General features: G+C 39.3%; 1 protein-coding gene across 1 annotated transcript in view; it reads right to left on the bottom strand.

The window, feature by feature from the left end:
• Positions 1-3,326, bottom strand: part of MACO1 (macoilin 1) — a 68,891-nt gene extending 65,565 nt beyond the window's left edge. Inside the window, exon 1 of the mRNA XM_044667899.1 lies at positions 3,319-3,326. Within this exon, the coding sequence (XP_044523834.1) occupies positions 3,319-3,326 (8 nt within the window). The remainder of the gene's footprint in view (positions 1-3,318) is intronic.
• Between the last annotated feature and the right edge of the window lie 8,762 nt (positions 3,327-12,088).

Genomic DNA, 12,088 nt, shown 5'->3' with positions numbered 1-12,088 from the left:
AAACATTCGGATTGTTCCAGGGTCCTAACTTTCATTTTCTGAAGTTCTTCCTGGGCCAAGGACACAGTCACTACCTAATTACAACTTAAATGAAAATACTTAAAATAACCTGTTAGCCCATAAGAAGAAAGTTTGGCGACTATTTAAATGACTATTTAAAGGACTATTTAAATGACCACCAATTTCACCAAGCATTTAAGGAGAGGGTGAAAAATATCATCAGAAGGAACAAGAAAGATACTGAATGCTGCAACACTTAAACACAAAAATATACAATTATAGGTTTACACAGAAAAAGGAAATACTGCAGATATTCCCAAATTGTTCTCACTGACTACGTTTCTCCTTTTTGGGAGAGATTAATTAAATCACTCTGGGAATTCAGGACCAGTCCATCCTGACATTTTGCCTCCTTGCTTCTCTCTCTACCTAAATTCCTGCAATATGCAGTCTCTGTCAAGTTACCTGGTGAAATGTGTTGGAAACCACAAGGGGTTTCTGAGAAGTCTCACCTTTATGTGAGGAAACATTCCCATCACCCCTCCTCCTTCCTCCAAAAAAGAAAAAGATCAAAGCAATAAAGACTTTGTTTAACTCTACTCTTTGGATAATGTCTTAGCCACCTAATTAGCCTACCCAGAATCAAAGTTTCGTAGGTAACAACAGCTACTATTTTTACAGTATAATGTGAAACATGAAATGCCCTGATGGAAAATGCCTAGCCCAGAAACTTGCTAAGAAGGCTTTAGAAAAAAACTGGGTGTGGTACTCTTACACAAGCTCATACAGAAAAAGAGAAGAAGGAATTTCAGGTTTGGTCAAGTGGTGCAAGTTTAAAGTTTGGAATTTTAGATACTGTGTTTGGAAAAACATTCAGAATAGAATCATCATTACTACTTTTTTGGTGGTAAACATTATCTCAGTGGCACAGGAAATTGTAATCCCATAACTACAAAGCATATTTTAAAAGGACAAGAAATCCATACACATTTCTTATGTGAAAAGAATTTACAGGCTTAGAATTACAAGCTGGGACGTTAGAAATAATTTAGTAGTACTCCTTACTTCTCCTCCCATCTCATAGATGAAGACAATGAGGCCTTGGAAAGGTGATGGGACTAGCCCAAAGTCACACAGCTGGTAAGAATGATTTAGCATTACTGTATCCTGAAGCATTAGGACTGAGGAAGGCCAATGGATGATATACCCAATACTAGTAAAGGATAAATCATATAATCACTAAGGGGACTCCTCCCTCCATCATTGCAGATTCACACCCCTTTATATCTTAAGGCTTCCTGAGTTACTATATTCAAAAAATACTCATCACCATGGTAGTCAAGTAGGAATAAACCTTTATGAATGTTAAGCTGATCCTTAAACATGAGATATATAACTTGCCACAGAACCCATATTCAATACCATTCCGGCTTATAAGATGTTTTAGCTTATGATACATTGGCAGAACCTTCAATAATAATTAATGACTGATATTTATCAAGTGCTTTAAAGTTTGTAAAATACTTTACATGGATTATATCATTTGAACCTCACAAAAAACCTGTGAGGTGAGTGCCACAGGCATAATATCCATTTTACAGAGTCAGAAATTGAGGTTCAGAGAGGTTAAATTACTTGCTTATGGTCCCATGGTCAAGTGTGAAGGGCAGAACTTAAACTCAGGTCTTTCTGACTCCAAGTCCAGCATTCTACCTACTATGCAACACTGCCCCTCTTCAAAAACTCTAGGCCATTTTCCTGACATAAAGGGACAGAGGTAGGATGTTTGTGATGGCTAAGAATATTGTTGTTCATTATTTGTGAGGTAGTAATAAAGTCTATCTTATATCTGTTTAGTTTTCAAAAATATTTTCACATCTAACACCTCATTTTCTCCTCATACTATAGCACTGTGATGGGGGAGAGGGAAGGGGAAGAGTAGGGAGGGAGAGAGAGAGAGAGAGAGAGAGAGAGAGAGAGAGTGTTAGAGTTAGAGTTAAAAAACCTGAGTTCAAGTTCCAGCCCTGCCACTTACTGGTATGACTGTGACCAATCACTTAAGACTTCCAAGCCCTTATTTCTTCATCTAATTGTGCTATTTATCTTACAGGATTGTTGTGGACAAATGTCATAAGCTATAAACCTCTATACCAAAATCAGTGTTTGATGACACCTCTATGAGGTAGGATGGGCACATATAATGTCCCACTTTAGAGTCTGTAAGAGAGTGTAACAGTTTCTGTGTAGTCAAAAAAAAAACAAAACCCAACAAAAAACACTGGATTAGGAAGGAGACAAGACTGCCATCCTCAATTCTGTTATTAAACAAACTACATGGCTGAAGGCAACTCACAATCTCTTAGTGTCTCAGTTTCCTCATCTGTGAAATGGGAATAAAAATAGCTAAACTAGCTAGTATTTATATAGAATTTAAGGTTTACAAGTGTTATACTCATTTGTTCAACAACTTTGTGAGAGAGGTGTTATTAACTTCATTTTATCTCTTCCTACTTCACAACCTTGAGAGAATCAAATTAAGTAAACAAGCACGAACCAACTTTGAAAAATATAGAGCCCCTTATAAACATATTACCTCTGAATCAAAGGCATCAAAAGCCATAAACAAGTAATGTGCTTTAAGAATTGAAGAAAGAATACTTCTTGTTATCTTAATTCATATGATAAAAACACAATGAGGCTAAGACAAGAATTCGAAAAAACAGACAAAAGAATATAGATGACTTTAATTTTTGAAGGTCTTTGATTATCGATTATCTGATTTTTGGTCAGTTTTCAGTTTACCATCAAAAATCAACTCCAACAATAAGCATCATCCTGGAATAGCTACTGTAGAATAGCTACATTATGCAGATGAAAAATTGTAATCATGAAATTTGGAGCTAGAAGTTACTTCAGAGATTATCTTGACTATCTCCCACTTTCTTACCAATGAAGAAATTGATGTGGAGGGCAATTAAGTAACTTGTCCATGATTTTCTGGACATTAAGGCAGAAATTCAAACCTAAGCCTCCTAACTCTACACCTTGTACTATTTCTGCTATGTAACATGGCAACAAAGAGAATGCAAAAAAAAAAAAAAGCCACAGATAATATGACACATGAAGTATAGATGGTCAATGCAAGAAAGGTACAAGAAGAGAATATCTGGTTCTTGATATATTTGTCACATACAGAAGATTCAAGCCAAAGTGTTCATATTAGCCCTGACAGGGATTTCTGCAACAGCCTTGGATGGTCTCTGATTCTCTCTAGAGAATCTTCAACTGTTTCATTTTTGACACAGGCAAAGTACTTACAGTGGCATTGGGAGGTTTATTTGGAGTTCGAAAGTGTTTTGAAGATGAACAAGGTAATAATAATGATAACGAAAGATTATTTCTGGCCACCTCCCCTATGATGGTCAGGAAATGGATCTCAGGCTGCTGTGATGGGACTGCCCTATTTCAGCCAACTAAATATGAAACCACTTAAAAGAGGGTGGGAGGGTGGGAAGGGAAGAAACAAGAGAGCAGATGAGGGTGGGAAAACTTAACTCTGATGTCACAATCCCACGACTCAATAGTGAGTGGCCTCCCATAAAGTTATAGAGTAGAAGAAAAAATAAGCACCAGAGCCACTAAAGTGCTTGGTGTCTTCAAGGAGGATGATAAAGAGATTCTAAATTGAGTCTGAGTTGATTTTAATTAAGTTAAAGTTAAATTAAAATGCAGTAGCCTTAAAGGATTTTTTAAAAGTTCACAATTAGGCTGTGGGCATCTGAAGATGAGATTTTAAGGTAACAACATTTCTTAGGTATTTTAAGATATTTTTGATGGAAACAAAACTTACAAAGGATATGTTCCTACTGTTGGTATGTACCATTTTCCTTCTACAGCTTGTTGAATAGTTAACTCATAGATCTTCTGGACTTAATGCTTGAAAACAAGCCAAAGACAATAAGTAAGCTAAAGTTAGGAATGAGAAGACAGAGCAATCACTTGATCTAAAGTGCATGCACTTTAATCTAGAAAAGCAACCCAATTACAATATTTTACTTTGGGGCTCTTAACTATGTTTATGAAACTTCTACTGTCCCTCTGAAGCCTGAAGATATATGTCAAAGTGTGCTTAAGTATTATTTACTTGGCTGCAGGCCTAGAAACTGACAAAAATAAAAGGGTTAATATCAACAGTAAGATCTTCAGAACTGAGAGGAGTTCTGAGCAAAAGAGAAAGAGGCAGGAGGAAGTCTCTCAGAGTTTAGGAAACTCAGAGCAGATTTGATGATACATAGTAATATCACAGTGAAAATGGAAATAATTAGAAAGCTATAAAATCTAGTGTTAAAATTCATCTCCAGATATAAGGTACAAAGAAAATGATTAGGAAAATGTGAAAAGAAAGTAGTAATAGCATTGTGATAAACATGGGAAACTTTTAAGCAAATAAAATGGAATGGATCTTTTACTGACCTACTCTCCCAATTCAGTAACTTAAAAGAATCTACAAAACAACAATGGCAGGTGGACCCCAAAGAGTACAGGGAAGAGAAAACATTTTCAAAATTGGGGAGAAAATAGTGTAAAAAAATGTCTCAGCTGGGGGCAGCGGGGTGGCTCAGTGGATTGAGAGCCAGGCCTAGAGACAGGAGGTCCTAGGTTCAAATCTGGCCTCAGACACTCCTAGCTATGTGACCCTGGGCAAGTCACTTGACCCCCATTGCCTAGCCCTTACCTCTCTTCTGCCTTGGAGCCGATACACAGTATTGACTCCAAGATGGAAGGTAAGGGTTAAAAAAAAAAAAAGTCTCAGGCAGTTTTTCCAACAAATCAAACTCAGAAGCCAGAGGCAAATCAAGCCAGAAGCCACATTTCAATTTCTTTGCTCTAATCTAATCTTCCAAATACACCAATGAAATAATACCAAGATCATCCCTTGTCTCTGGGCCAGTGTTCTTGTAGTTAAAGCCTCTCACCATTAATGGAATCCTTTTTGCGACTAGGGAGCAGAGTACTGCTCTTTTTAGGTGGTGAGGCTGCAACATTGGTATCTAGGGTTTCAGCTGCAGAACACATGAACCATCAAGACCAATGGCAGCAAGCTGCCTTCCTGCTGCTATAAAAAAATGGAAGCCTGGAGGAGACTAAAGCTGGGCTTCAGAACTAAAAGAAGCGGATTTAGAAGTCTGAAGAAAAAGCAAAATGGGTATACAGCATCATGGAAAAAGGACTGGACTTGGAGAAGAAAAATTTGGGAGTCAAGAACCAATTCTGCCAGTTAAAAAGTAGCTGTGTGACCTCTTTACATAGGAGAAGCTATGTGAAAAAAAATTGCTTCCATCTCCTCAACCATTAAATGAGGGAGTACTGATCTATACTCATGTTTCTTTTATCTCTTACCTGGTTATATGGAACCATACACAGACTCTCAACTAAGCATCTTAAATTCTCTCATAAATTTACTGGATAAGAGAACTGAGATCTCAAAAAAGTCTTGATGAGCTACAATATTAGGCCAAATATTAGATGATTAAATTTAATTGGGATGTATTCCTATACTTGGGATCCCCCCAAAATCCAATTTACATGTATAAGGTGAAGGGAATTATGGCTAGACAGTTTGTCTGAAAAAGATATTGAGGATAAAGAGGACTGCAAGCTCAAAAGGAATCAACAATGGGATATCAACAGCAGCCAAGAATGTTAACATGGTCATAAGCACCATCAAGAGAGGACCAGTATCCAGAAAATATTGCTACTTTACTCTGCCCTGGTCAGAATATCTAGAGGACTGTACCTGGGGGCCATATTTTAGGAAAAGCATTAATAAGCAAGAGTTTTAACTAAAGAAGCATAATCAAGATGGAGAAGGGCTTCAAGATTTGAAGTTTGGGGAAAGGATGTAAGAATGTTTAGCCCAAAGAACAAAAGTACATAGAGAAGATATGATAGAAGTTTTTGAAGGGCTGTCATACTGAGGCAGATCTAGGAGCAATAGGTAGAAGCTAAAGATAAACAAATTTAGGCTTAATGTAATTAAAAAACAAACAACTTTTCAACAACTAGAGCTGTCCAAAGATGGGATGGGCTGCCTTGAGGAGTAATGGGTTCCTTCTAGGTTAATGTGGGCAAGCAAAGGATAGTTGATCACTTGTTAGCTATACTGCTGAGGGGATTACTGTCTGGGATAGATTGGATGAAATAGTCTCTAAGATCCCTAACTCCAAAATTCTCTTAACAATGAACTTTAATCAGCATAAATGCTCAGGTATTTAAAAAATAAAATACAAGATCAAAGATATAAGAAGCTATAATAAATCTAGAGATGATATATTTCAACTCTTTCATTTTACATATATATTTAGAGCTGGAAAAGATCTTAGAGGCTATCAAACCCAACCCTTTCATTTAACACACAACTGAATAGAGAGCCACAGGTTAAGTGACATGCCTAAGGTCATATACTAGTGCCTGAGGAGGGATTTGAACACCCACCCACACACACACACACACACACACACACAACATATAGATCTATGAGAAACAGCCCAGAACAGTGGAAAGAGAAGCAGCCTTGGGAATAAGTGGTTCAAATTTGACTGCCAGTCATGTGATCCTGGGCAAGTCCTTCATCTCCCCCGTTTTTTCGCCCCCACCTCCCTTCTATGAATTACAGAAAAGGTGTCAATCTTTACTGGTAGAGAAAGTTCCTTACTTTTTATCAGTGTAGGGGGAGTTCCCTAAATTAGTGAAATCATAGGTTTGGTAAAAAACAAAATTTGTCAAGAAAGAAATCAATCACAGGACCAGACTGCAAGAGACCTTCAAGGGCACCTATCTTAACTTTCCTTATTTACAGATGAGTAAACTGAAGCTCAGAGAACAAGTCACATGACTAGTAAACAGAAGAGCCAGGAATGAAAGACAGATACCCACCAATTCCAAAGGAGGTGATTTTTTTCCACATCATGTTATCTCAAAATTTTCTCCATTCTTGAATATTAAGTTGATGTAAAAAATTGACTTCATTTAAAAAATATTCTGAGATTGAAGCAAACAAACTCTTAGCAGTGGCAAAAGCTACTCAGGAGACCATTTTACCACCAAATGGATTTTTAAGTAAGAGAAGAACCTACAAGTTTTGATTACAGGTGTGCCAAAACTTAAAATGGTATTGACCTTCTTTAAAGGATAAGCCAAACAGATTTGTAAGAAACTCTGAACATTAAATCTACACTAGCTTGCTGCTGTAGCAATGAAGGTTTATGATACAAAATAAGGTTTCTAGACCTTATTATAAAACATCTATCATGAAATGATTGACACTCTGCTTGGAACCCCTTTTAAGGCAACAGATGAGGCTCCTCCATCAGCCTTATGAGTTCTTTATTCCTACGTCACTACTCTGGACCTTGCACAGTTCTGCCAGACTCCATGTAAGGTAGAAAAGAGGACAAAGTAATTGGGAAGTCTGCCTCCTGGTTGGTTGGGACAGTGGTCAGTGTCAGATGAAAACAGCTTTCTGATGAAAGTTAGCCAATTGTGAAGAACCAAATGGGCAAAAGAAAAAAAGGGAAGGAAAAAAGTCCAAAGCTTACATGTGAAATTTTATATTAAATAGAAATTTTGAGGCCTTTAACAGATATTTGTGAACCTTTCAACATTATTTACAATTGTGGTTCTTAACCTTTGGGCCCCCTAGCCAATCTAGTGAAGCCTATGATGGACTTTTTCTCAAAACAAATGTTTTGAAAATGCATAGGACTGCAGAAAAAACCAATTATATTGAAATAAAGTTGTCAATTTTTAAAAAACAATTTCATAGACTTCCCTGATTAAGAATCCTTGATTTAAAAATAGCTTAGTCCATCAACTTAGAACTTAAGCATTTGGACTTTGTTAGAAATCTTGCTTTAGAAACTAGTACTGACCTATAGAAACTCACTGAAACTTTTAAGCCTAGTACTCCATCATACACTGAGAAACAGAAGAAAGAATAACTTGAGGATTTCCCTCCTTCTGGAGGAAATATCTTATCTCATGAGGTCTGGCTAAGGTACCAGAACATATAGGACAGGAATAAATGACAGACAGAATGAAATGTTTCTGGGAAAGTTTTAAAAAAATTAATGATTTGCAGCTCATTAGCTTCTGTAAGAGCTTTATCATCAGCCACATACAAGAATTCAAAGGCAAAAGGCCTATCAGCAGCACAGTAACAAAATAATGGCTCTTCAACAAAATGCATGCAGATCTTAAAACACAACAGGAAACATAGAAACATCCTGGGACTCTTCCTAGAAATGGAAGACCACTGTAGATGACAGATTCAAATTCCAATTTATTCAGTTCATTTACTCTAAGAGCACACTTTCTCAATTCATTTATCACATGTTAAATTTTTCAAATTTTTTTTCTTAATAACAGAGAGTCTGTTTTTTTATTCAAGAATTGGGGTTTCCAACTTAAAATGAATATATACACTTAGTTTTACCAACCATTAAATGACCAAGAGAAAAAATTTTTTTGCTTTTTTTTTGGTTTTGGTTGTGGATAGTCTTGATTAGTCATCATGTAAGGACCCATTCTAGAACTCTGCTTTAAACATGTACTTAGATATGTAGTTATGTCCGATACTTAAGAAAACAATCATTCCATATATGTAAATAACATATATAAAAATAACTTGTATAATAAAGGTACACAATTAAGCTAAGACATCCCAGGTGTCTTCAGCCACCTCACATATTCCTGATAAAGTCCCTGGCTAGAAAGACAAATGTTTAACAAGATATGTTAAAGACTTAAGTTAAATTTTCACTCATTGGAAATTCTCTAGCTACTTTCCTAATCAATAGGTTCCTTGACCAAAACAAATATCACCTAGAATGAATGCTGTAAAGACAAAAATGACTTCTATAGATGAATCCTGCCAAGGGCCTAGGAATTGAAATGATGGAACACTGAAACTGCCATGAACCTGTTGATTTTCTCCGATCCTCAGGAAGACTAAGCTTAGAATAGGGGGAGGAGAGGTGGAAGGACAAAAGAAGATACAAGATACGTGGGCAAATTCCTCCAACGAGGGTTTTTCTTTTCCCCCTGGCACAAGGTTTCAAGAAAAACTTTCTTTGTAACGTGAAAACTGTCATTTTCCTAATTAAATTCAAACAATAAAGTTTGTCCAGTGAGCAAAAGCACAGAGTAACAGTAGCCCCTACAGAGACTGGACCAGGTCCAAGGTGCCTGATTTTTACAGCAGCTTTTCCCTCAGTACCCAAATGTTAAAGAGAAGAGTGAAATACCTCCTTTCTCCACCCAACCTTCACCCCCAAATCATCTCAAAGAACTCTCAGCCCCTCTGAACTAGGACAGAAGAGACTACTGGTGCTGCCTGCCAGACTGGTCACACCATCTTTTCTCCATACTGAAAAACTTATCCATTAACAGTTCTGAGAAATCAAAAGTCCTAGACCATCCAGAAATGCTTCTCCAAAAAGGCTTCCCTTTTCCCCTTCCTCAACACTTAGAAGAATGTGTGTGGTTGTGTGTGAGGGGGATTTTGGGTGGGGAGGGAAAACACCCTCTATTCTTTTGGAAGAGACCTTTTCTGTATTGAGTGGGGGACTCCCAGTGAGAAAAGGGCTATCTGTTCATGTGTGTGAGAGGGAGTGTTTTCTTGGGGAAAGTCTCCCAGTGATAAAGGGTGTATCTGTATGTAACGAGGTATATACTGCAGGGGGAGATGCATCAGTGAAATTGGGGTCTTTTGGGGGAAATGAAGAGAGATAGGTACAAAGATTATTCCCTTTCAGAATATAGGTGTCTCTGTAGAGGCCTATTCTGTGAGAAAGGGGGTGTCTTGTGGAGGAATTTCCCTGTAAAGAAGGGGGGAATCTATAGGGAAGATAATTTGAAAAAAAAAAGTTACCTAGAGTTCTCTTTTGGGGGACTCCTGGAAAATGGGGACTTGTTTCCATGAGGAAAAGAGTGCCTATATGTTTGGGCTGACCTAAGTATAAGGCATCTTGAGTAAGGAGGTATGTGGAAAGCCATGAAAAAAGAGGATGGCTCTAGATAGCTATAGGCCTCCAATGAAGAAGGGGTGTAAACCTTGGCAGCAGCTTTCCTAAGAGGGTGGAAATGTCTACTAGGGGACTATGAAAAAGGAAGTCTTTATGTGAGGGGTCCTTTGAGAAAGAGAGTATTATTTTGTGAGGGGCATGTCCTGAGAGGATGGGACTATGGAAAGGGTTCCTATTATACAAAGGGATATCTCTAAGCAGAAGCCTTTGTGAAAGGGGGTGTCCAGATGGGTTGCCTTCCAGGGAAATCTTCTGTTTGAAAGTAAGTATTTATATATAAATGGTACTGTCTTGACGAGGAGTTTTAAGGAAAGGAGTTCCAGGTGTCTGGGTTGTTCTGTGGGGGCCCTGCCCTTTGAGGAAGGGGATGATCATGTGCTAGGGAAACTGTCTGTAGGAGGCCATCTCCTATGAGAAAGTGAGTATCTAAGTGGAGGGAGGTTGGGTAGTGGAGGCACAAGAGGTGAGTCCAGGCAAAGGAGTTATCTTGTGGAGGATCTCCAGTAAGAGAAAGGTTGTCTCTTAAGGGATAGAGACTGTGAAAGACGGAATGCCTGTGTGTAGAGGAGGTTGTCTTAAGGGTCCATCCTCTGTGAGGGAGTCCCAGGTTCATGGAGTCTGTCTGATGGGAGGGTCTCTCCTATAAGAAAGGGGATGTCCAGGTGTAGAAAGGTTGTCATATGTGAGGGTTCCTATAAATATCCAAGTGTGTGGAGGTTGTCTTGTGGGGGGGATCTTTCATGTGAGTAAGAGGAAGTTCAGATGTATAAAGCTATCTTATTGGGGGGGGGCCTCCTGTGAAAAAGCATGTATCTTTTTTTAGGGGATACCTCCAGGGAAGAAGGGGATGTAAGCATATGGGGTATCTTGTGATGAAAGGGTTTTTTATGTTTGGAAAGGTCTCTTATAGGTGTATCTTGTGAAGATGGGGATGTATGAGGGTTTTTTTTGGGGGGTGCTCTCTTGTGATAAAGAGAGTATCTTTTGGGCAGTTTCCTGTGAAGATGGGGGTTTTGATATGTGAGCAAGGTTGTCTCGTGGGGGAGGTGGTTTCCTAGGAGGATGAGAGTATCTATGTGAGCAGTTGTCAGTATGAGGGGGGTTATCATGGAGGGTCTCTGCTGAGGACAGCTGTGTCCATATGTTGAGGACATCTTTTAGGAGAGGTCTCTAGAGGATGGAGGTTGGCAGTGTCTGCATGAGGGGCCTATTTTTAGAGAGGTGTCTCTTTTGAGGATGGGGTAGCTGTTGTGGAGGGGTATCTTGGGGGAGGGGTCTCCTGGAAGGACAGGTTTTGCTGGGGGGAGGTTGTATGTATGGAAAAGGTATCATGGAGTAGGGGAAGTCTCTTGTAAGGATGATGGTATTTGCATGTGGAGGTTCTCTTTAGAGAGGGGTATCTCCTGAAGATGGGGTGGTCTGCTGTGTAGGGGATGTTTCCTGTGAAGATGGTAGGGCTCTCCCGGGAGTCCTAGTCTGTTTTTTTGTATGGGGGTGGGGGGGTCTGTGAGTAGGTCTTGGTCTGTGCATATCTTGGTGGGGTGGGTCATGTGAATGGGCCTCCCAGCCCGTGTGTGTATGTGAGTGTGTGAATGTCTGTGAGTGGGTCTTCCCAGGGCGTGTGTATGGGGGGGTGAGGGAATGTCTATGAATAGGTTCTGGTCTATTTGTGTCTGGAAGGGGCCCTGTGAGTGGGTTCTGGTCTATGTGTATGTCCTGGGGGTGGTCTGTGAGTGGGTCTCCCCAACCCATGTGTGTCCAGGGCAGTGGGAGTAGGTGGTGTGTGTGTGTGTGTGTGTGTGTGTGTGTGTGTGTGTGTATGTTCTGGGGCAGGGGAGGGGAGTATCTGAGAATGGGTCTCCCCAGTCTATGTAGGTTTGTATCTTGGGGGGTGAGGGGTATCTGTAAGTAGGTCCTGGACTATGTGTGTGCTGAGAAAGGAGAGAGGTCTGTGACTGGGTTCTGGTCTGTGTATATGTCCCAGGAGGGGGGGTGGGGGGGAT

The sequence above is a fragment of the Gracilinanus agilis genome, chromosome 3, assembly GCF_016433145.1.
Source record: "Gracilinanus agilis isolate LMUSP501 chromosome 3, AgileGrace, whole genome shotgun sequence".
In the NCBI taxonomy this organism is placed as follows: domain Eukaryota; kingdom Metazoa; phylum Chordata; class Mammalia; order Didelphimorphia; family Didelphidae; genus Gracilinanus; species Gracilinanus agilis.
The sequence above is the reverse complement of the archived record's forward strand: the minus strand, read 5'-3'. Positions and strand labels throughout refer to the sequence as shown.